This window comes from Xyrauchen texanus, chromosome 1 (assembly GCF_025860055.1).
Source record: "Xyrauchen texanus isolate HMW12.3.18 chromosome 1, RBS_HiC_50CHRs, whole genome shotgun sequence".
Classification (NCBI taxonomy): domain Eukaryota; kingdom Metazoa; phylum Chordata; class Actinopteri; order Cypriniformes; family Catostomidae; genus Xyrauchen; species Xyrauchen texanus.
The window spans coordinates 8,403,162-8,429,469 of NC_068276.1; the positions used below are offsets into that span (position 1 = coordinate 8,403,162).

The window sequence follows — 26,308 nt, forward strand, 5'->3', positions numbered from 1 at the left end:
CAAGAGAGAGAGCGAGAGGTCAAAGAGGGGAGAGCATATCAGATCTCCCTAGTACTCATTCAATGTATTTATTTTATTTGCTCCAAAATTCAGAAGCTAAATGAGACAAAATTACTATTTAGACATTTGAACAAGAATCCTACAAGCGAGAGGAATGGAATTACCTGAATGAACGAATTCACCTTTGTGAGGAACGAACTCACCTTCAGTGAGGATACACGAATTCCTTGTGTATCCTCACTGAGATATCACCTATTGTTTTTGTGGGTCCTTAAGGATCAATAGATTTTATGACTGACTTATGTCCTCCCCAGAGGAAAATATAAAATATAAATTAGGGGTGGGAAATGTAACGCGTTAATTTCTGTGATTAATATTTTGTAAAATTACAAATATATAATATTATATATATCAGAATCAGAATCAGAATCAGCTTTATTGCCAGGTATGTGTACACATAGGAGGAATTTGACTCAGGATTGTACATTGCTCACGATGTGCTAACTCATACAAAAATACAATAACACAATAATAAAATAAAATCAGACACAGACTACAGTGTAGACAACACAAATATACACATTATGAACAAAAACAATATAGACATATTGACAAATAGTGCAGTGATCAGAGTGCAAAGTATGCAGGAGTAAAGTAATTATTACAATTATTATGTACATGTCGGATGTGGATGTGATATACAGGTACACATACATGCATACATGTACACAGTGCGATGAAGCATAGTGCAAAGGATGCTGGAATAAATAGTATAGGTATTTTGTGCAGGAGTTATGACTTGAGGTAGGTGGATTGGTATACAGTATATACAATATGACAATATAACAATATGAACAGTATGAACATTATGAACAGCTCTGAAATAGAGAATGATTAATAAAATTTAGTAGTAAGCAGTAAACAGGTGGCTGATTAGAGACAGAGTTACTGGGTTATTGCACAGGAATTGTTCCTGACACTGTGAGTCAGAAATCAGCTGTTCATCAGAGTGATGGTTTGTGGGAAGAAACTGTTTCTGTGTCTGTTGGTTTTGGCGTACATTGCTCTGTAGCGCCTACCTGAGGGAAGAAGCTGGAACAGGTTGTGTCCGGGGTGAGATGGATCTGCAGTGATGTTTCCTGCCCGTTTCCTGACTCTGGAAATGTATAAGTCCTGAATGGAGGGCAGGTTGGCACCAATGATCTTTTCTGCAGTCCTGACTGTCCGTTGTAGTCTGCTATGGTTCTTTTTGGTTTCAGATCCAAACCAGACAGTAATGGAGTTGCAGAGAACAGACTGGATGATGGCTGGGTAAAAGTGGATCAGCAGCTCCTTGCGCAGGAAGTACATCCTCTGCTGGGCCTTCTTGATGATGGTGTCAGTGCTGGGGCCCCACTTCAGGTCCTGGGATATAGTGGAACCCAGAAACCTGAAGGATTCCACAGCAGACACAGGGCTGTTGAGTACGGTGATGGGGGGCAGTGTGGGGGGGCTTCTCCTGAAGTCCACGGTCATCTCCACAGTTTTGAGCATGTTAAGCTCCAGGCTGTTCTGACCGCACCAGAGAGATAGCTGATCAACCTCCCATCTGAAGGCTGACTCATCACCGTCCCGGATGAGGCCGATGACGGTTGTGTCATCAGCGAACTTCAGGAGTTTGACAGATGGGTCTTCCGAGGTGCTGTCGCGCCAGTGCTGATAGTCCGGGTGCTGGATGTGATGTTCCGCAGTCTCACCTGCTGACTCCTGTCAGTCAGGAAGTTTGCGATCCACTGACAGGTGGAGGCTGGCACAGTGAGCTGGGTGAGTTTGGTGCTGAGGATGTCTGGGATGATGGAGTTGAACACCGAGCTGAAGTCCATGAACAGGATCCCTGCATATGTCCCTGGAGTGTTGATGTGTTGCAGGATGTAATGCAGTCTCAAATTGACTGCATCATCTACTGACCTGTTAGCCCTGTAGGCAAACTGCAGGGGGTCCAGCAAGGGGCCTGTAATGTCCTTCAGGTGGGCCAAAACCAGTCTTTCAAAGGATTTCATCACTACAGATGTCAGGGCGACAGGCCTGTAGTCATTTAGTCCAGAGATGGAGAGTTTTTTGGGGACCGGGATTATTGTGGAGCGAATATTATTGGCATATATATGTTTTCAGGAGGTACACGCTTGACTCAGCTGCACATTCTTGAACAGAAACTGATTGTGTGGAGCAGTGCACGCTTATTAATTACGCGTGATGCGTGCCCCGGGCATATTAAACACAGGAGCGGATTTACTGTACAGAGAATGAAGACTTCACCTGCAATGCATGCGAGATATATGGGCAAGCTGCCATATCTCTTTGTATCACTGACTTCATCAGTACCACTGTCAAAAGCAAAACCACTAAAGAGAGACCCAGTGAGTAGGAAGGACCCGCCCCTTCAGGAAGCTGTAGCCAGGCTCTTGTAGAGAATAAATTGCAGCCAGAGAAAATAATAGTTTTGAAATTTAAGCTTCAGCTAATTAAATTTGAGCATTCAGTATGTTTTATATCTGTATCAGTTGTGATTTCTCAGAGTTGGCAAGGGAGGTAAAGCCTCCTCAAAAATGTAGGTGAACAAAACACAGGACTGTACATAAAGACAAAGGAAAGGGGAAAACAAGCGGGTTTAAATAGACAGACATGGTGATAACAAAATAACAAACAGGTGCGGACAATAACACAGAGACGGCGGTGATGAGTGAAACAGAAAACACGGTACAGACAACAAGGGATCGTGACACGGAACGTGATAAGTGAAAACGGAAAACACGGGACAGACAACAAGGGATCGTAACATTAACCCCCCCTCAAAAGGACCGGATTCCAGACGGTCCTAGCAAACAAAGAAATGAAAAAAAAACAAACAAATAATCAAGTAGAGAGGGGCTAGAAGAGGGGGAGAACAGACAAACCAAAGGGGGCACAAGGGACACAGAGACAGACCAGGGAGGCACAAGGGACACAGAGACAGACCAAGAGGCGAGGGCGAAGAAGGCTCTGAAGGCGGAGCCAGGGGAAGTTCAGGAGGCGGAGCCGAGGGAGGCTCAGGAGGCTCAGCCAAGCGGGGTTCAGGAGGCGGAGCTGAGGAAGGCTTAGGAGACGGAGTTGAGGAAGGCAGAGCCGTGGAAGGCTCAGGAGGCTCTGGAGCGGAGCCGTGGAAGGCTCGGGAGGCTCCGGGGGCGGAGCCGTAGAGGGCTCAGGAGGCGGAGCCGTGGTAGGCTCGGGAGGCGGAGCTGTAGGAGGCTCGGGAGTCTCTGGGAGAAGAGCCGTAGGAGGCTCGGGGGGCGGAGCCATGGGTGGCTTGAGAGACTTGAGAGGCAGAGCCCTGGGTGGCTCGAGAGGCTCGAGAGGCGGAGCCCTGGAAGGCTCGGGAGGCGGAGCCCTGGGAGGCTCGAGAGACTTGAGATGCGGAGCCCTGGGAGGCTCGAGAGGAGGAGCCCTGGAAGACTCGAGAGGCGGAGCCCTGGGATGCTCGAGACACTTGAGAGACGGAGCCCTGGGAGGCTCGGGAGGAGGAGCCCTGGAAGACTCGAGAGACTGGAGAGGTGGAGCCCTGGGAGGCTCGAGAGACTTGAGAGGCGGAGCCCTGGGAGGCTCGAGAGGAGGAGCCCTGGAAGACTCGAGAGGCGGAGCCCTGGGAGGCTCGAGAGACTTGAGAGACGGAGCCCTGGGAGGCTCGGGAGGAGGAGCCCTGGAAGACTCGAGAGACTGGAGAGGCGGAGCCCTGGGAGGCTCGAGAGGTGCTGACTCTTGGACGGTCATGGCTACTGGCGCTGGCTCTTGGATGGTCATGGCTTCTGGCGCTTGGACGGTCGAGGCTACTGGCGCTGGCTCTTGGACAGTCGAGGCTACTGGCGCTGGCTCTTGGACAGTCAAGGCTACTGGCGCTGGCTCTTGGACGGCCGAGGCTACAGGCACTGGCTCACCGACGGCTGGGGCGACAGGCGCTGGCTCACTGACATCGGGGGCTAATGGCTCTGGCTGGTTGACTGGGGCTGACGAGGGCTCAGGCTCGTTGCCCGTGGCTGCCGAGGGCTCAGGCTCGCTGACCGTGGCTGACGAGGGCTCAGGCTCGCAGACCGGGGCAGGCGTGGGCTCTGACTCGCAGACTGGGGCAGGCGTGGGCTCTGAGGCAGATGCCCGACTTCTCTTCCTCCGGTGAGCCGTTGAAGTGGTCCGCGTGGGTTCTTGGAAGGCGACTGGCATGGGGGTTTGCTCGCTGACAGGTGGGGCTGGCATGGCAGGGAGCGCCAGGGACGGCTGGAGAGTCTCCGCTGTGGGTGGTGAGGTAGGGTCCTCCTTGGAAACGCCCACAGTAAACGGAGAGCTGCACAACAGTAGGGTCGCCTCCAGGAGGTCGCGGAGGGTCCAGCCGCGCGTCACCTGAGGCAACCGCTCCTTCAGCGAAGGGTTCAGGTTATCCCGGAAGAAAACCACCAAGGCAGAGTCCGGGAAGTCGGAGAGGCTTGCCAAAGCAAGGAATTCTTGGATGTGGTCTTCTATGGGACGGTCCCCCTGTCGCAAACAGAGCAGCCGGTAGTTTGCCCGTAAAACTGCTGGATCCATTGTGGGTCGTTCGTTCTGTTATGAATTGTGTGAAGCAGAAGAAGGCAGATGGGTGTTTAGGATCCAAATGCAGTTTTATTTGGGACTACAAAAGGTAAACAAACTCAGGAACAAAAGAAAGGGTCCACGATGGGAAAAAGAAACTAAAACATGAGGTGACATACAAGGGTGAACAGGGAGCGAACATCCACGAAGGGCGGGGATAACCTCGAATGAACAAACAACAGGCAAACATAAACAGCAGGGTTATCCCGAACGAACCAGGGTTATCCTCGAACGGACCAGCGAACTGCAGGGAACAAGAACGAAGAACACATGAGAGCTTTGATAACGAAAGGACGAACATGTAACGTCAACGAACGACAAAGGAAAGGGGAAAACAAGCGGGTTTAAATAGACAGACATGGTGATAACAAAATAACAAACAGGTGCGGACAATAACACAGAGACGGCGGTGATGAGTGAAAACGGAAAACACGGGACGGACAACAAGGGATTGTAACAATTTGAAGTAAAACTCTTGAAAGAGGGAAAATATCTCATTATTAAAAAATTTTTTTTAACCTAAAACATGTTGGCCACAATTAGTGGCACCCTAGAAATTATTATGAGTAAAATATATCTGAAGTATATTCTCATTCATATTTTTAAATTTTTGTTCACCTTGGTGACTAGGAACATGAAATTGTTCAGCCATGACTTTTTCACAAGGGCATAAATATGAGGTAACACGCAGGCCAAATTCCCTTAATCATCATCCACAGTGGGTTAGTCTAAAGAATATAGTTCTGATATGCTGCAAAAGGTTGTTGAGCTTCACAAAATGAGAAGTGGCTATAAGAAAATAGCCAAAGCATTGAAAATGCCCATTTCCACCATCAGGGCAACAATTAACATGTTCCAATCAACTGGAGATTGTAAGAATCAGCCTGGAAAAGGATGTTTAACTTTATTTTCTCCATGCACAGTGAGAATTATAGTTCAGGTGGCCAAAGAATCTCCAAGGATCACAGCTGGAGAATTGCAGAAATTAGTTGGGTCTTGGGGTCAGAGTCAAAAAAAAAATAAAAAATACCAGATATCACCTACATCACAACAAGTAGTTTAGGAGGGTTTAAAGAAAAAAGCCTCTGCTCTCATCCAACAACAAATTCAAGCATCTTCAGTTTGCCAGACACTACAGGAACTTCAAATCTGACCGGGTTATATGGTCAGATGAAATAAAAAAAAGAGCTTTTTGGCAGCAAACACCAGAGATGGGTTTGGCGCGCACAGAGATGAAATACCCAATGCCCACGGTTAAATGTGGTGCTAGATCTTTAATGTTGTGGGGCTGTTTTTCTGCTAGAGGTCCTGGACATCTTGTTCGTATACATGGCATCACTGACTCAAATAATAAAAAATCAAAAGCTGGCTGCCTCTCCCAGAAAGCTTACAATGGACAATGATCCAAAGCAAACATAAAAATCAACACATAAATGCTTCACTAACCACAAAATCAAGGTTCTGCCATGGCCATCCTAGTACCCTGACCTGACCCCAGTAGAAAATTTATGAGGAGAAGACTGAAGAGGAGAGTCCACCAACATAGACCTCTGAATTTGAAGGATCTGTAGAGATTCGGTATGGAGGAATGGTCTCAGACCCCTTGCCAGGTGTTCTCCAACCTCATTAGGCATTTATATTTGTTTTATTGGCAAAGGGAGGTTGCAAAATGTATTGAATAAAATGGTGCCAATAATTATGGCCAATGCGTTTTGGAGAAATATATTTATTTAATAATGAGATATTTCCCCTCTTTCAATTGTTACACATTAAAGGTTAGATTTTTGTGATTAGTTTGAATGAATGATCAAAAGGACAAACAATGCCAATTTTCTTTCACAGTCTTCTTTGTTTATGTTTACCAAGGGTGCCAATATTTTTGGCCACCACTGTATACGTTACATATAGAAAAACAGCCATTTTTAGTAATTTGTTTTTATGTTGTTGCATTTATAAGCAAAATATGTGACTTTTTATAGAATATGTTTTTATGCAGGCCTACTTTTTCATAACACATGTTGTGATAAATCAGATTTCAGATTTGTATGGGTTTAATCTGAACCACTTAATTTGAAAGCTATTTAAATGTCAGCGTGAACTGAAATAGGAATTTACACTGGCAGCCAAAAGTTTGGAATAATCGACAGATATTTCTCTTATGGAAATAAATTGGTACTTTTTTCACCAAAGTGGCATTCAACTGATCACAATGTATTGTCAGGACATTAATAATGTGAAAAAGTACTATTAAAATTAGATTTTTTAAACCACTTCAAAGTGTTCTCATAAAAAAATTCTCCAAGTGCAGCAACGGCAGCTTTGCAGATCTTTGTCATTCTAGCTCTCTGTTTGTTCAGATACTCAGGTGACATTTGAACCCACGCTTCCTGTAGCACTTGCCATAAATGTGTCTGTCTTGTTGGCACTTCTCACGCACCTTACAGTCTAGCTGATCCCACAAAAGCTCAATGGGGTTACGATTCATAACACTCTTTTCCAATTATCATTGTCTGTGTTTCTTTGCCCACTCTAACCCTTTCTTTTTGTTTTTCTGTTTCAAAAGTGGCTTTTCCTTTGCAATTCTTCCCATAAGGCCTGCACCCCTGAGCCTTTTCTTTACTGTTGTACATGAAACTGGTGTTGAGTGGGTAGAATTCAATTAAGCTTTCAGCTGAGGACATCTATTTCTCATATCAATAGATGTGAGGTGTCTATTTCTCAAACTAGACTCTGATGTACTTATCCTCTTGTTTAGTTGTACATCTGGTCTTCCACATCTCTTTCTGTCCTTGTTAGAGCCAGTTGTCCTTTGTCTTTGACAGGGTTGGGAGGGTTACTTTTGAAATGTATTCCACTACAGATTACAGAATACATGCTGAAAAATGTAATTTGCAACATATTCCGTTAGATTACTCAATGTCAATAACGTATTCTAAATACTTTGGATTACTTCTTCAGCACTGGCAGATCTTTTCACTTGTTTTGACTGTAAAAACTCTGCCAGTACAGTAAGACTTAAATATCTTATGCAGTGTTGCTTCTAAAACAAGATAAATCCAATTTATCTTGTTTTAAGAATTTTTAGATATTTTTACAGGAAAAAAATAAAAAAATTATTATCATAAATATGATTTTTGCACTAATATCAAAGGTCTTACTAGAAATAAAGAAATTATGATCCAACGTCAATTTTCTTGATAAAAAAAAATTATCATGCATGGTAACGTGGATGTAAAATGGCTAGAAATAGTATTTTAGCTTAGCATTAAGCTGATAATTTACACAAGGTTTATTTCGGTCTTCTGCTCCAAACTTACTCTGTCTGCTCGTATGAATGTAACACATCATAAGAAAGTGTTTTCCCACTGTTCAAATGCAATTTGGATCGCATCATTTATATGTATAAATATTTTCCATCTGAAAGCACTAAATATTAAATGAAACAAATTACAATAAAATGCAAAGTAATCTCTTCAGTAATCAAAATATTTTTATATGTAACTGTATTTAGAGGAATACAGTTACTTATATTTTGTATTTTCAATAGGTATTCCTATTACAAGTATTTTGTTACTCCCCAACCCTGGACTAAATTTGACCTTAAGACATGCCAGTCTATTGTATACTGTGGTAACTCAAAAACTAACATAAAGACAATGTTAAGCTTCATTTAATGGACCAAATAGCTTGAAAGTGATTTTCCAGTACCAAATTAGCAATTTAGCATGATTACTCAAGGATAAGTTCTTGGAGTGTTGGCTGCTGGAAATGTGGCCTGTCTAGATTTGATAAAAATGTACTTTTTTCAAATAGTGATGGTGTTGTTTTTACATTAGTGATGTCCTGACTATACTTTGTGATCAGTTGAATTATTTCAATTATTTCCAGTTTGGTGAATTATAGTACCAATTTCCTTCTGAAACAGCAAAATCTGTACATTATTCTAGTGTATACATTTTAATAGTGTATACTAGTGTATATTGGACTTGCTGAGGTGGCATTCTGCTCCTCATTTCAATTTATGTCCAATTTATGTCACTGTTCTGTATGAACACCAAAAGATTTTGCCCAACATTTAGTTACAACTTGTCCACTGATTTTATTGCATATATACATATACTTGTATCAAAGATCAATCCCTCTAAAAATGCATTTAATTAACTATATCCGCTAAAAAAAAAAAACGTCATGGTTACTGTCATAACCTCCGTTCCCTGAGGGAGGGAACGTGACATTGTGTCTATGGAAAGGAGGAGGCGAGAACCGGCTTGTCAATATACAGTAAATAATATTTTAATAATAAACATAAACAAAAGACAAAACACACACTGTAAACTATCTCGCTCTCGTCACACCACCGTCTGCCATCGGCCTTTTTCCCTCTCATAGGCTTAATTAGCCTGATAAGGGTCCGGGTGTGTATAATCACAACCCGGCCCCGTGTAGTACCCCCCAAAAACATTGTAAAATTTAAACGAGAGGGAAAAGGCCAATGCAGAGCAGCAGTGAGAGAGAGAGAGGAGAGAGAGATGAAAAAAAAACCTACTCGCCGGTTCTCCGATACACCGTCGCATGGTCCTCGATCACTTCTCCACCCTCTCAGGCGGAAGACAGCGGCTTCTCCCCGGGCAGACCGGAGTCAGACTCAGGACCCCCGGCGGTCAGAATGCCCCTCCGCGTTCTCGGCGACTGGTGGGGACACTCCTCTGCCCCTGGCAGCGGCCCTACTGCTCCAGGCGGTCGGGGAGACACTTCCCTCCTCCCCTCGCGGACGGCGGTCTTCCTTCGACCCCTCCGCATTTCTGGGGGATGGCAGGGCTTTTCTCCACCCCTGGCAGCGGCTCCATCGCTCCAGGTGGTCGGGGAGTCCAGTCCCCACTCGCCTCACGGACGGCGGCTGTCCGGGCGGTCGGTCTACTCCCTCCCCCGGTGGATGGCAGCAGCGCTCCCCTGGGTGGACAGCAGTGTCGAGGACTCCGCGACGGGCATCCCTCCTCCTTCCCGGGCTTCAGCACCAGTGTAACGTAGTTTGATGGAAAGGAGCAGGCAAGAACTGGCTTGACGATATAAATTATATTTTAATGATGAACTTAAACAAAAGACAAACACAGACGGACATGTCCGTAAACAATCTCTCTCTCGTTGCACCACCGTCTGCAATCGGCCTTTATCCCTCTCAGAGGCTTAATTAGCCTGATAAGGGACCGGGTGTGTATAATCACAACCCGGCCCCGCCCTCCGCCCTGCCACAAGGTGCCTCTGCTGACTGCACGTAGCCCTCCCCAATGCCCCCAACTCTTTATTTTCTTTTTGCATACAAACCTTAGGTTTCCCACACCCCTGAGGGGGGGAAAAGTTGTTACATGCCTAGCATGGGAGCAAGCCCAACAGCCGCGGCCTTCTCTCTCACTATGTCTCACATAGAACATAAAGCGGCTAGGGGCTATCTTAAGTCGGGGATGGTGGTTTTTCCCCGGGGGGAGCAGGGGATAGCATGTCGGGAGCAGGAGGATGTCCCGAGGCCAGGGTGCTGAGAGAAGACTCGAAGCCCTTAACCTGCTCTGATTTAGAGACTGAGAGTCTTCAGACTCGTCAGCGCTGGCGTGCCGTGGCTGCAGGTGAAGCCGGATGCAAGGTAGCTGTCCGGTCCGCAAATTTCCTATTCTTTCAGGAGGGAAAGACCCTGCGGAGGCCACGCCCTGCCCAGTTTCAGGGGGAGGTACTGCATGGCAAATACACCACGAGGGTTGTAAAGCAGGTGTCGGTGACAGAGAATGCTTGCAGGTCTCCAACCCTCTTGCTGGAGGCTAACGCGATCAGGAGGGTCGTGTTCAAGGAGAGGGCCTTGAGCTCGATTGAATCAAGCGGCTCAAAAGGGGGTTTCTGAAGGCCCGAGAGGACCACTGAGAGATCCCAAGAGGGGAACAGGCTAGGCCAGGGAGGCGCCTTTCAGGAACCTGATAATCAAGTCGTGCTTACCAAGGGACTTGCCATCTACTGCGTTATGGTGGGCTGCGATAGTAGCTACATACACCTTCTAGGTGGAGGGGGACAGCCTCCCCTCCAGCCTCTGCTGCAGGAATAGAAGCACTGACCGAACGGGAAATGCGTACTTGCGCAGCCCCTGGGGCTAGCTGTGTGCCAGTGCGTCTGTCCCGAGAGGGGCTCCTGACAGGGAGTACCAGAGAGGGCAGTGGGAGTTGTCTTGTGAGGCAAAGAGATCTATCTGTGCCTTGCCAAATCGGTCCCATATGAGCTGGATCACCTGGGGGTGGAGTCTCTGCTGGGCGAAACCTGTCATGACAGCTCGTTCGCCATCGTGTTGCGGTTGCCAGGGATGTGAGTGGCGAGCAGCGACTTGAATTGTGGCTGGCTCCAAAGGAGGAGATGGCGGGCGAATTGTGACATATGACGAGAGCGCACGCCGCCCTGGGGATTTATCATTTGGCTCCGAAGAATAATTCTGACTGCCCGCTTCCCTTTATACCATATGTCTGGGGCGGGGCATGCAAATTCTGTCTGCCAATTTGACATTGGCCTTTTCTCAGGTTAAGAGATACGACACAATGCCTAGTGAGTGACAGAAGGGGAACTTGAATTTTTTTGATACATATTTTGTACATATTTTAGTAATTAAAATTAAATGACTAACCAATTTCTTTTAAGTTCTTTGAGAAAAAGTATAAAATAAATATATTTATGATTTTTTAAATGTTTGTTATATTGTATCTTACCATAATTTAATAGCAATTAATTACGATTAATTATTTTAAAATAAATTATTGATTCATTGCCCCAACATAAATATATACAGTTCCTTAGGAGCAATAAAAATGGACACAAACTTGACGATTGTTTACGTAGATTTAAAGGTATTTGTGTGGATATTATAGCTTGGGAGAATTCAAGTTCATATTGTGAACTCTGACTTTTAATAGCAGACTTCAGTATCTTGGCAAATCTGAGCACAGTTTGAGAGATTTTTTGTTTGGCTCCTTTTTAAATCATTATGATAACAGAAATCACCCAAATGGCCCTGATCAAAAGTTTACATACCCTTGAATGTTTGGCCCTGTTACAGACACACAAGGTGACACACAGGTTTAAATGGCAATTCAAAGTTTAATTTCCCACACCTGTGGCTTTTTAAATTGCAATTAGTGTCTGTGTATAAATAGTCAATGAGTTTGTTAGCTCTCACGTGGATGCACTGAGCAGGCTAGTACTGAGCCATGGGGAACAGAAAAGAACTGTCAAAAGACCTGCGCAACAAGGTAATGAAATTTATAAAGATGGAAAAGGATATAAAAAGATATCCAAAGCCTTGAAAATGCCAGTCAGTTCTGATCAATCACTTATTAAGTGGAACATTTTGGGATCACTTGATACCAAGCCAAGGTCAGGTAGACCAAGAAAGATTTCAGCCACAACTGCCAGAAGAATTATTTGGAACACAAAGAAAAACCCACAGGTAACCTCAGGAGAAATACAGGCTGCTCTGGAAAAAGACAGTGTGGTTGTTTCAAGGAGCACAATGACAAATATGAACTGCATGGTCGAGTTGCCAGAAAGAAGCCTTTTCTGCGCCAATGTAGGGCTGTGTGATATGGCAAAAAATATTATCACAATATTCTTTTTCATATCATTCGATATCGATATTTATCACGATATTCAATCACATCTGCACATTGCACATTTTTTAGAATTTCCAAAAAAAGAAGAGAAAACAAAATCCTAAACAGTCTAAATCGGGCCAGATTGGGGGCCCAGACACAGCCAATGCAGTGGTATCTGAGGGACCTTCTATGAAAATATTACAGTATTTTACAAAATACGGAGTTTATCAATTGAGTGCAGTTGGATATTAAGGTATATATATATATATATATATATATATATATATATATATATATATATATATATATATATATATATATATATATATATAAAAAATGTTAATTTTTTTTTTTTTATTAAAATTATTTTCATATTTCTTTACATACAGATATCCAAGTATGGGGGCATAGAAGCCCTTGTGACTAAGGAATGATACTGTATGGGGGTGCAGGGGTATCTCCAGAGAGAAACCTTTGAAAATGTAAAACACTGAATGGAGCATTTTTCTATTTTCATTCAAGTGAGAAAGACTAGGCTACAAACTAGTAATTGTTTTGTCTTTCATCCTTGTCAGAGATGACAAAATCTGAATAATTTCACAAAATTAGAACAGAAATCTATTTGTTTATTATTAAAGGCTTGGAACATGCTGATTAATAAAACTAAATTTAGAAAGAAAAAATGTTATGGTCTGAAGGTCCTCTGGAAACACGCACATCATGTTTACTCACATGTGGGGAAAAGGAAGCGGGTGCGGACTGGGACAGGGCATCAGTGAAGCGTGTTTCAGTGCTAGAGAAAAATATTCAAGAACACAGCGCATAAAGATCAGATATGATGTAACCGGCACTGTTGTTTTGTCACGCTGCTCACGACAAAACAACGATGAGAGGGACGAACCATCGTCATGATGTCTTGCAGTCAAGATGTAATCAATCTGGGGTCCGGATCTGGAACGTGGTGACCTGCGTAGTGGGGGCAATAGCAACTCCATACGGTCTGAGGCTGCCTTTCCACTGACGCATAAGAAATCCAGCCAAAACCACTCCTAACGCTAGGGAACCACTTGCCCCGCGCTGCTATGAGTTTTACAACCCACCTCGCGAGCTTGACGCTCGGCTTCCATAGGAGGGAATTGAAAGCGCTCGCTCGCACTAGCTCACTACGTGCCAGTGGAAACATACGATAAGAAAGCCAAACTGCTAGCGTTTTTAGCAACACGCATGTCTAGCTGTAGAACACAGGCCAAATATTGAAAATTACTCAAAAGCTTATCGTCGATATCATGGAGTTTGTTTTAATCACGATAAATATTGATATTGTTTTATCGCCAATGCCACAAAATAGCCCAGTTACAATATGCCCGACAACACCTTGACATGCCTCACAGCTTCTGGCACACTGTAATTTGGAGTGACGAGACCAAAATAGAGCTTTATGGACACAACCATAAGCGCTACATTTGGAGAGGCCTATAGTGAAAATAATACCATTCCCACTGTGAAGCATGGTGGTGGCTCACTGATGATTTGGGGGTGTGTGAGCTCTAATGGCACGGGGAATCTGGTGGAAATTGATGACAAGATGAATGCAGCATGTTATCAAAAAATACTGGCAGAAAATTTGTGAAGCTGCGAATGGGACGCACTTGGACTTTCCAGCACGACAATGTCCCCAAGCACAAGGCCAAGTTGACCCTCCAGTGGTTACAGCAGAAAAAGGTGAAGGTTCTGGAGTGGCCATCACAGTCTCCTGACCTTAATATCATCGAGCCACTCTGGGGAGATCTCAAACATGCGGTTCATGCAAGATGACCAAAGACTTTGCATGACCTGGAGGCATTTTGCCAAGACAAATGGGCAGCTATACCACCTGCAAGAATTTGGGGCATCATAGACAACTATTACAAAAGACTGCATGCTGTCATTGATGCCAAAGGGGGCAATACACAGTATTAAGAACTAAGGGTTTGCAGACTTTTGAACGGGTCATTTAATTTTTTTCTTTGTTGCCATGTTTTGTTTTATGGTTGTGCCATTCTGTTATAACCTACAGTTGAATATGAATCCCATAAGAAATAAAAGAAATGTGTTTTGCCTGCTCACTCATTTTCTTTAAAATGGTACAAATATTACCAATTCTCCAAGGGTATGCAAATGTTTGGGCACAACTGTACCAATGTTAGGGAACAAACTTAGTTTGAAAAGCTACAAGCTACTCTTAATTTTAAGTAGTTAAGCTATAGTCAAGCTACTCTTTTGAGAAAGTAGCTAGCTACTCTATAAGTTGCCATTAAAAAGTAGCTAAATGCTAAATGCCTCGCCGCCTTCAGGCCGGGCACGGCAGTCCCTTTAAAAGCTTTCAAGTCGCTGCGTGCCACTCACATCCCCGGTAACCTCAATGTGGTAGTGGACGCGCTGTCACGACAACGCTTGCCCAGTGGAGAGTGGGGGCTTCACCCCCAGTCGGTCCAGCTGATTTGGGAACGATTCGGCAGGGCTCAGGTAGACCAGTTTGCCTCCCGAGAGACCTCCCACTGCCCCCTCTGGTATGCCTGAACAGAGGCTCCCTCGGGGCAGACGCACTGGCACACAGCTGGCCCTTGGGGCTGCGCAAGTACGTATTTCCCCCCAGTGAGCCTTCTTGCACAGGTGCTGTGCAAGTTCAGGATGGACGAGGAACAAGTCACCCTAGTGGCTCCCTACTGGCCCACAAAGACCTTCTTTCTCAGGGATGGGGCATGCTCTGACATCTGCACCCAGACCTCTGGAACCTCCACGTCTGGCCCCTGGAGGGGATGTGGAAGATCTAGCTGGCCTACCACCTGCTGTCGTAGACACGATCAACCAAGCCAGAGCTCCCCTCTACCCGGCAACTTTACGCCCTGAAGTGGTGCTTGTTCGCAGATTGGGGTTCTTCCCGGGCTGAAGACCCACAGAGGTGTGCAGTTAGGTCAGTGCTCTTATTTCTGCAGGAGAGGCTGGAGGGGAGGCTGTCACCTTCCACCTTGAAGGTGTATGTTGCTGCTATCACGGCCCACCACGACGCAGTAGACGGCAAGTCTTTGGGTAAGCACGACTTAATCATCAGGTTCCTAAGAGGCGCCCGGAGGTTATATCCTTCCCGGCCAAGCCTGTTCCCCTCCTGGGGTCTCTCAGTGGTCCTCTCGGGCCTTCAGAGACCTCCCCTTCGAGCTGCTAGAATCAGTCGAACAAGGCCCTCTCCCTGAAGATGGCCCTCCTGATCACGCTCACCTCCATCAAGAGGGTCGGGGACTTGCAAAGGGGTGCAGAGGCCTGCCCCTGGCACGTCACATACTCCTGTCGATCAGGGGGTGGTTGTGGAAGAGTCTGTCCGGCCAGCAACGCTCGCCTCTGGCCTAACGTCACATTCTCCTGCCTGTAGGAGGCAGGCCCAGCCCTTCGTTGCTGTGTCTGGTACGTGCTTTGCGTACCTACTTGAACCGCACGCAGAGCTCTAGACATTCTGAGCAGCTCTTTGTCTGCCTTGGTGGAAAGCGGAAAGGGAACGCTGTTTCCAAACAGAGGCCTTCCCACTGAGTAGTTGACACCATCTTACAGGTCACCCACCTTTTGCAGGTAGAGGAGCAAAATTACTTGTGCATGAAATGCATTTGGAGAGGAGCTTGCAAACTGGATTGAGTCTCGTCGCATATTGCGGGTGCTATATCACACCCTGGTTGAACATAAAAAAATTACGAACTTTCATAAAATCACGCGTAGAAAATGCTCTTAACAGCGAAGATCAATAGTTATTGGGAAACGAGTCCCAGAACTCTATGAATGTTTGTGTTTGAGAAGCGCTTTCATTGCACTCAGAGCTCACTGCGCACACACATCAAATCAGACGCGCATCGGCGGCTTTTCTTTCATCTGTTCTTCAAAATATAATCACATTTCATCAAACGCGTGTCTTTGTGTCTAATTTCTTGTTATATATCTCTATGACAAGTCTTACAGGTCACCTTTCACAGTGGTCGGTACATCAAAATACTCTGCATGAAAAATCTGCATTTGACGGGTGTTCATTTCAAACCTTGTTCATGTAAGTGTTGTTCAAGTAGGATGTAAAATTCGGGAGAAAGAAAATCAAAACAGTGTCATTGACTTCAAGCTTTGCAAATCACACCCACACTTTCTGTTGGAAAAGTATCTCTAGAAAGTTTTAAACGTTCATGTGTTGGTGAATGGTGAGAGACCGGGCGAGCCTCTTGTGTTCCTGACCCCTGTCTTATATACATGTTGAACAGGAAGTGATATGACAGGAACTGATGTGGCAGGAAACAGGAAGTGACAGTTCAGAATTCAGATGAGGGCTCCCTCTGCCTGATGGGAGACTGCTCAAACGTTACAGATCTAGGAACACCTCCAGGTGTTCTCTTCCTGGGCCGTCCCCTTGGTCTGGGTGCCGGTCGGTTTGGATGATCATGGTGGAAGTCCCTGATGAGTGAGGGATACAAAATGTCTGAGGCTGCTACCCAGGATCTCTCTTCAGGACCGTATCCCTCCCAGTCCACAGGGTAATTTAGTCGATTAGCCTTCTTTTGGGAATCTAGGATCTCCCGGACGAGATAAGCAAGGGATCCATTGATCTCCAGTAGTGGAGGTGGTGTTGATTCAGTGGTTACAGGTTCCAGTGCAGGGTGTGCAGGTTTCAGGAGGGATACATGGGAGGACAGATACAATAATCAGCAGGAAGCTCTAGTCTATAGGTCACCGGGTTGATTTGTCTTAGTATCTTAAAGGGGCCAATGTACCTTGGACTGAGCTTCATGCTAGGTAGCCTCAGATGTAGATCCCTCGTAGAAAGCCGGGTTGGTAATTAGTGTGGGGACACTTCCAGCGGTTGGCCTGAATCTGCTGTCTACTGAAGGCTCGCTGAAGCCGGACATGGGCACTGTCCACCACCCTCTCACGACTCCTAATCCAGTCACCCACCACCGGCACCTCTGATGGTTCTCCAGTCCAAGGGACCAGTGGTGGTTGATAGCCCAGTACACATTGGAAAGGGGTTTGTCCTGTGGATGAATGTGTGAGGGAGTTCTGAGCGTACTCCGCAAATAGCAGGAAAGTGCTCCAATGGTGTTGTTCACGGCTACAATAGGAGCGTAAATAGCATCCAATTTCTTTTTTACTCTCTTCACTTGACTGTTAGCCAGAGAATAAACATGACATTGATATTTAAATGATGACATGTGAACTGTGGTCCCCGGTCTGTGACTTTGTCATCTGGGAGTCCATACACCCTGAAAACCTAGTTGAACAGGGCCTCTGCAGTCTCCATATCTGTAGGTAGACCTTTCATTGGGTTTAAACAACTAGTAACCAATTAGGGACATCGTGATACTGTCTATTTCTATGTTTGACCATGGCCGTTGATGGGCAGAGGTTCCAGCAGCCCTGCAGGGAGTTGACGATGGGTTCTAACTTGTGCACAGACATGGCAGGCATAAACATAAGTAGTCACATCATGAAGAACAGTGGGCCACCAGACAGAGTTATGTACCAGCGTTGCCGTTCTTTGAATTCCTGGGTGACCAGAGCCTAGGGAAGTGTGCACCCCACTGTAAGGCACTCTGTCTGAAATTTTGAGATACATACTATTGGAGGGACATTCCGATGAAGATAGTTCATCTTGTTGTCCACAATGGATCTCCTCCATAATATTCCAAAGGATGGGTGCGATAATTACAGACTGTGGTAGAATGGGTTCTGGGAGAGGCGATGAATGAACTGGATCATGTCTTCGTGACAGGGCATCTGCTTTGCCATTCTTTCTGCCTGGACGACAAGTAACATTGAAACTGAATCGGGTGAAGAAGAGCGCCCACCTGGCCTGTTGTGGATTCATTCTCTTAGCGTTCTTAATATATTCCAAGTTCTTGTGGTCAGTGATGATTTCAAATGGGTGCCTGGATTCCTCCAACCAGTGCCTCCACTCCTCTAGGGCAGATTTGATGGACAGCAGTTCCTTTTTGCCTACATCATAAATAGTTTCTGCAGGCGTGAGTTTTTTGGAGAAAAACGTAGAGGGACTGATGAAGCCTGATGCTTGAGCCTCCTCGATGTATTCCTCCATAGCTTGTATTTCAGGGAGGGATAGAGGGTAAGCCTTGCTTCTAGGGGAGATAAATTGGGTTGCAAGTCAATGTCATAGTCCCAAGTTCTGTAGGGTGGTAATCGTTTGGCTTTGTCTTTGCTAAATACCTCTATGAGTTCAGAATATTCCTTGGGAGTGTGAGTGTGGATGTTAGTCTGGGGGCTCTCCACACTCGTGTTCAGGCATGGTACTATTAACTCAGTGGTTAGACAATACTCTTGACAGAATGGAGACCAACACAGCAATTCCCCTTTTCTCCAGGAGATCAGTGGGTCATAGAGTAATAGCCATTGGTATCCTAGTTTAATGGGGTGGCAAGGAGATGTGATGACATATAGTGTTAAGTTTTCGACATGGAAAAGTCCTACTTGAATCTGGATAGGGATGGTTGTATGGGTTATCTGCCCCGTGCCAATAGGTGCATTATTTACTGCATTGATTCGGATAGGAGGATTAAATAGTATTGTAGGATATTGAATTTGGTAACTATCTGATGATGAATGAGGTTCAATGCAGCTCCTGAATCCACTAGCACTGTAACACATGATTGGTGTGTTACAGTGCTTAAAGACAGTGTGTTACAACTGTTTAATTGAACACCAGTTCAATTAAAATGGCCACAGGAAGAGTAAAATTCAGACTAGAAACTGAATCGAGCTGAGGTTCTGGCTTTCTTTGGGCATATGTTACAACGATGTTCTGGTTGGCAACAGTAGAAACATAATCCTTCATCTCGTCTGCGCTGGCGTTCCTCCTCGGGCACCCTCGCACGCCCGATTTGCATGGGTTCATTCCATTCGGCTAATGAAGCAACAGGAGATTAGGCGGTAGTTGAGAGATGCTTCAGTGCACTGGATCGTGGCCGATTGCGCATGAGGTTGTCAATTTTAATGGTCAAGGTAATGTACTCAGACAAAGTTAACGATTCATCCTTGCATGCCAGCTCAGCTTGCAGTGTGGTATTTAAACCTTCTCGTAATACTGATTTGAGAGCAATATCGATCCAACCGCTCTGCACTGCTAAAATTTCCCCTGGCGTAGATGCAATAACTGCACAGAAATTTTTAATTTGTGAATCATTATCCCAAACTGCCGAGGCCCACTATAATGATTTCCCGGTAAGCAAACTCATCAATAAAGCATATTTAGCTGTCTCTTGATTAAAGGAGTCAGGTTGGTGAGTGAAATATATTGAACTTTGGTTTAGAAATCCCTTGCATTTATTGGCAGATACATCAAATTTTTCAGGCAGTGCCAGTCTTACCGTGTCAATCATGGGAAGGCATCGACAAGTCAAAGTATTCTGTGATGAACTGGACATGGAGGCAGCTTTAGAATCCATATGCAGGAAGTTTATTAAACAAATCAGGCAAACAATCCAAATTGCTGAGCAGAGAGATGTATTCGATATAACAGGAAGTGATTCAATAACAGGCAAGCAGTCCAACAAGGCAAACAAAGCAAAACAGTGATCCAAAAGACAATATCCAGTTAAACAGGCACAATGGTCATAACATGAGACATAAACAGCAGGCAATGGAAAACACTTGGTAAGACAGGGATTAGCTGGCAATACTTTGCAAAGTGAGAGTGTGAATGCATGGCTTATATACACGGTGAACAGGAAGTGATATGACAGGAACTGATGTGGCAGGAAACAGGAAGTGACTGTTCAGAGGGCTCCCTCTGGCGGATGGGAGACCGCTAAAATTTACAGTCAATGACCCATAAGCAATAGCACCCCCAATCAAAAAAACACTTTCATGCTCTAAGAGATTAAACCGATGAAAACAACGTTTGGAGCAATAAAGCAATCAAAGGCTGAAATAAATGAAGTATAAAGTCTCAATATGGGAACATACAAAGCATACAACATATACAGTGACTTTTCTGTTTGCTTCCCCGAGGAATTATAAAATGCTAAATTTAGCATGATAAGCCATTTAACCCTTTTGTGAGAGGAACAGTTTATGAGTTAGAGTATTAGCGTATTAGCGGTTGCTTTATACTGTAGTGTTCTTAATAAATTATTTATAAGTAGCTCAACATACTTTATAAGAGATAAAAGATTAGCATATAACTAGTCTATTTGTAAACTCTGCTTAATTAACCTGTTTACAGTTTGTATCTTACGAGTCTAGAAAGACTTTTGCATTGCAAAAACTTGTGTATTTTTAAAACTGCATTAACTGCATTGGTTTATGTTATAAACTAATCACTGCCTTAGGTCTGAATATCTGTTTGTATTGAGGTTTGCAAATTTAGACAAGGTGGCTAATAAACACCACAGAAATATTGCAAATATTTACCAGCTATTGAGTTGCGAGAACACTGCACTGATTTATTTGTTACTTTATAAAATAACAAACATTCTGGCCATGGACTATCACCAGTTAAATGAGAACGTGTGCATTTTAAACTGTTTTTCTCTTCCCTACTAGCTATGACCTCAGCCACGCCCCCTTCCTCTCGTAGCCCCTCCCCACAGAAGGTCTGCCACTCCCAGACACAGACAGACATTCTAAAGCCATTGCTGGGTGTAGGAAGTGGGGCTTCTACAGGAAACGGACCTGCGGCATTAAGACGTCGTCGACGGGTTCTATCAAAAGATGGGCGGAGCAATGTACGTATCGAACATATCAGTGGCCGAGGGACACTTTACTTGCGTGACCTGTGGACGACTTTTCTGGATATGCAGTGGCGCTACAAGCTTTTCCTTTTTTCAGCCACCTTTGCTGGCACCTGGTTTGTCTTTGGAGTGTTGTGGTACTTGGTGGCACTTGTGCATGGAGATTTGCTAGGTGAGGCGGGAGGCAGATGTTCTTGAACCAATTCTTCCTACATTTTAAATTAAAGGCCAGATTAAATTCTGAAACGTTACATAATGTTATTGCATGCTATTGAAATAATTTGAATTTTTCTGGTTTCTTTGTCACCAGAGTTCGACCCTCCATCAAACCACACTCCATGCGTAATGCAGGTCCAAACTCTGACAGGGGCATTCCTTTTTTCCCTGGAATCACAAACTACCATTGGCTATGGCTTTCGTTGCATCACTGAGGAATGTCCACTCGCCATCATCCTGCTAATTGTCCAGCTTGTCATCACCATGGTGATGGAGATCTTCATCACTGGAACTTTCCTTGCCAAGGTAACTTTCCCAAATCTGGGTGAACAGTTGCTAAGTTTTGGTTTTAAATTAAACCACTGCACCATTAAAGAGTACTCAAATTGGATTAGATCTGTTTATTTATTTTTCATGAACTGTAAAACTGATGTGGTAAGGTTTATATATTTACTCTGTTATCTGTAGGTAGCTCGGCCGAAGAAACGTGGTGAGACAGTGAAGTTCAGTCAGCATGCAGTGGTCACCAATCATGAGGGACGACCTTGTCTCATGATCCGTGTGGCTAACATGCGTAAAAGCCTGCTTTTAGGCTGCCAGGTGAACATAATTCTTTTGAATTTTGATTGCACAATGGTGAGCACAGTGCATCCACAGCATACCATTTTTGGCAGTCAAACCGAACATAAATTATTTAGCATTGCAATAAATGTAATGACATGTTGGCCCATACTCATGTTCACTTTCATCTCCATCATGTACTGTATGTGCAAGCCATCATGTCTTAAATTCCTTGAATTCCCTAGGTAACAGGTAAGCTGCTGCAGACTTCCTTAACTAAAGAGGGGGAGACAGTTCGTCTGGACCAGAGGAATGTAACCTTCCAAGTTGACACGTCCACTGACAGTCCCTTCCTTATCCTACCACTCACTTTCTACCATGTGATCGATGACAACAGCCCACTGCGAGCCTGGGCTGCCAAAGGTATGGAAGCCTGGGAGAACTAGAAGGGTTATTGGAAAAATAAAATGAGTTCTGAAATTGATTTTCTTTTTAAAAGATTAAAAAAAATGTGGTTTGAAACCCTTACTCTAGAACCCTCTTATCCAAATACCTATTACAAGGACTTTACATGTATCTTTTAACTAAGCATATAAAAGCTGATGTCACCTTAGCCAAATACATTTAAACACAGTTTTTCACAATTCCTGACATTTCATCATAGAAAACATTTCCTGTCTTATGTCAGTTAGGATCATTACTTTATTTTAAGAATGTGAAATGTCAGAATAATAGTAGAGAGAATTATTTATTTCTGCTTTTATTTCTTTCATCACATTCTCAGTTGGTCATATGTTTACATATTTGTTATTATTTGGTAGCATTTTCTTTCAATTGTTTAACTTGGGTCAAACGTTTTGAGTAGCCTTCCATAAGCTTCTCACAGTAAGTTGCTGGAATTTTGGCCCATTCCTCCAGACAGAACTGGTGTATCTCAGTCAGGTTTGCAGGCCTCCTTGCTTGCATAGGCTTTTTCAGTTCTGCCCACAAATTTCAATCAGACTAAGGTCGGGGCTTTGTGATGGCCACTCAAATAACTTGACTTTGTTGTCTTTAGGCCATTTTGCCACAACTTTTGATGCAAGGGAAACAATCTGTCTGTAAACAATTGTTGGATAAATTATTTGTTTCATGCACAAAGTAGATGTCCTAAACGACTTGCCAAAACTATAGTTTGCTAATATGAAATCTGTGGAGTGGTTAAAAAATGTGTTTTACTGACTTAAGTGTATGTAGACTTCTGAATTCAACTGTAGTTACTTAGCAGATGCTTTTATTCAAAGCAATTTACAGTACACTTACAAAGACACACTTCGCTACTGCAACCTGTGGTTGAGTGACTTAATCAAGGGCACAGTTTATGTACTTCATGTGATGGTTCATGGACTTTCTTGAGAGGATCGAGCCAACAACCTTCTGGTTACCAGCCCTGAGCTTGAACCACCAGATTACCCCTGTTGAAATTACCAACATTGCTTGCTACCAGCATGCTATACAGTATGTTGTGTGTTTGATTCTGGTATGCTGGTGTCCCTGCCAAGCTTCTTATTAGCTTAACCAGCAAGCCTTCTTTGGCCAACCAGTTTCTCCAGAAAGACCATTTTGGTTGACCAGCATTTTTTTCTGGTGAACAACAAAGCTGAACTGGTCCATCAGTTACACCAGCAGCAAACCAGCACTATTTCTGCTTGGACCACCATGGAAATTCATGCTGGTCTTACCAGCAGGGACACCTGCCCATTTCATCATACTGTACAATCTTACTGTTGTACTATTCTATCTCCAAAGTGAACCATCCTCCCCTTGTTTAGGTAGCTCCAAGTTGAACATTTGTTAGATAATCTTTATATTGAATGTCTTAGGTGTGCTGGTTACAAACAGATCTCCCTAAATCATAAAACAAAAAAATAAGCCAAGGTGGTTAGCTGATCTCCTAACCTAGCAAAGCTGGATTGACTGGTCTGTTTTGATGGTTAGAGGCTTTTCAGCACTTTTCAGTTTGACCAGGCTGGGAGACCAGCCAGCTAAGACCAGTAAAAAACCTTAGGCTGGTTTAACCTGTTGCTTTCCAGCTGGGTAAAGTGACGGGGTAGATTTTGGCAATAAAGTCAGTGCTAGTTTTAATGGAATACATTTTTAAGGGTAAAGATCATAGCTGTGATATCAGGATTTGAGTCCTTAGTGGGAAAAACTGCAAAAGTTTAATTGAATTTGTGAGGTGAAAGGACAGAAGCTGATTTCAGATTCTGCCTGCAGTAAATACAATGTTATACGATGTGTGCATTTTAGAAAATGTAATTAGTTGGGGGATTAAATAGGAGGACCCATGGTTTACAGGAACTTGGGGTTTCTATTATTGGCAGACGAGTTGGCATGCATGTCTCCATCTGTCTTTTCCTCTCTCCATCTCATTTTCCCTCTGTTGCCCTCCTGCTGTCTCTCCCATCACTTTCTTTCTCCTAATGTGGCATTACCAATCTCCCTTCATCCCATCCTTTGTACATTATCTCTCTTTGGCTGAAATGTATGAGATCATGCCAGCGTGGCTCATTAAAATCACAAAGCAGCCCAGTTTCTAGTGCTGACATGCAGGTTGGGGATCTAGTTACGGCCACAGTCACAACCCCGTCAAGGGCCAAAACAGCCCCTTAAGTCCTAGTGTTCAATCTTTGTTCATCTTCTCATCTTTTGTCTATCTCTGACTGCAACTCCCATCTCACACGTTTATTAATGTTTCCTGGATGTGCATCTCCTCGTCTATCTGTTTACTGTTTCTCTTATACGTTCTCTCTTTTGTTTCTTTCTCTTTGTGTTGGTAGTCTAGCCAGACCAGGCCAAGGTTTGTCTGTAATTGACTGTAGTCAGATAATACAGTATAAGGTTATATTTATTAGAGCCTACTTAAATCTAGTACTACATATTCCAAATTTAACCCTCGATAATGTCCCTTCTCACTGCATCCTCACAGTTTTGCATGTTGATCATACAAGTTTTCTAAAATCCTTTTAGTATGGGGTAGAAATAGCCATTCTGAAAGCTTCCATGGAAGTCACCCTTTCTTTTCCTTTATCTGAACTACATTTGCACTTGAATGGTGAAATGAAGAAACTGGCACTGGTTTCAAAAATGTGTACGAAAGCGTGTCCCTACATTGCAGCGTGTGTGTGTAAATCTGTATGTGCATGAGTGCCTGTGTGTAAATGTGTGTGTAGATGTGAACCTACAGTGCACCAGTGTGCGAATCTATAGTAAATAAATAAATAAATAAAAAGTCACAGTGTGGCAGTTTGCTGAATGTGATGTTGTTTTATGTGTAGAGAGCCACAGACCTCTGAGGGTGCCCACTGACAATTCAGCATCAAGTTATACAAACCACTGAACAGGATATACAATGAAAAGAATGTGTGTGTGTTTGACTCCCCTGTTGAGAGGGATGTATTCAATGTTTTTGTATTTAATTGTTGGCTCATAAGTGAGCAGGGAGTGTCTAGATGAAACAGCAACCACAATTTTACTTCCATAATTTGACATATTTCCAAATAACACAGGATATTCAACAAGAAAAAAAAACTTAAGGCAGGACATGATTTTACCACTAGGGAGTTGATTTGATGGTGAAATGTGGCCGTTCAATACCAGAATGGAGCCTGACCTGAATGATGTGAGTTTTAAGTTTCAGAGGTGTACTACTTTTTTACATTTTGATGATTGTGTGCTTTGAAATAATGGAATAACATTCCCATATGAACCATGCATTTAGCTGTATGTGGCTAAGAGTAAATGGAATGTGCTTATTCAATAGGATAGCAATCCGATCAGTAAAAATGCATGAAGTGACCAAGTGTAAATATCCCCGTGTGAAATTTCTGCACTACACCAAGTGCAAAAATTAAAAAGGCTGCGATTGATTGAGGCACAAGTTGTCATGTCATATGGCTAAAAAAATTGTTTTTAACGACTGTTTTGAATGTGTTACTTGGGGAAATTTATTTAAAATTAATTTGATCATAATTTGCTGAATTGCTGCTGCCATGATCGATAGAACATATACACAAATATTTATTTTATAGTGTGAAGTTAATAGACAATATTCAAACACACTCTCTGAAAATCTCATATCTCTCTCTCTCTCTCTTTCATATGAAGTAATGGTAAGTCTAAATACGTTTATTCAATCAGTTCAATAGGATAGTTCATTTAATATGGTTTTGAATGTTTTTTTGAATACTTTCTCCCTAAGTGAGACACATTGTGTTGTGCCAGATAAATTCTGCTCTCATTGCAAAGTGAGAATAAAAAAACATCATCTGATAGTTATATTTAAAAAGATATTGCCTTTGTGTTTAATGCAGCTTTAATGAGTTGAGCAAATTTCCAGTTGCACTTTATTTTACAGTACGTGTACTTTCAGTATACTCACAATGTACTTACCCAAGAAAGTACTGAGTAATATGGTTTAAGGTTAGGGCTGAGGTTAGGTATAGGGTTAGTACCTAGTAATTACTGTAGTTGTTGTAATTATATAGTACGTAA

The 26,308-nt window shown here is 43.6% G+C and overlaps 1 protein-coding gene across 1 annotated transcript in view; it reads left to right on the forward strand.

The window, feature by feature from the left end:
• Positions 1-26,308, forward strand: part of LOC127648892 (ATP-sensitive inward rectifier potassium channel 10-like) — a 43,778-nt gene that overhangs the window by 5,621 nt on the left and 11,849 nt on the right. The window contains exons 2-5 of the mRNA XM_052133712.1: positions 20,811-21,170; positions 21,309-21,520; positions 21,683-21,814; positions 22,021-22,198. Of these exons, the coding sequence (XP_051989672.1) occupies positions 20,811-21,170; positions 21,309-21,520; positions 21,683-21,814; positions 22,021-22,198 (882 nt within the window). The remainder of the gene's footprint in view (positions 1-20,810; positions 21,171-21,308; positions 21,521-21,682; positions 21,815-22,020; positions 22,199-26,308) is intronic.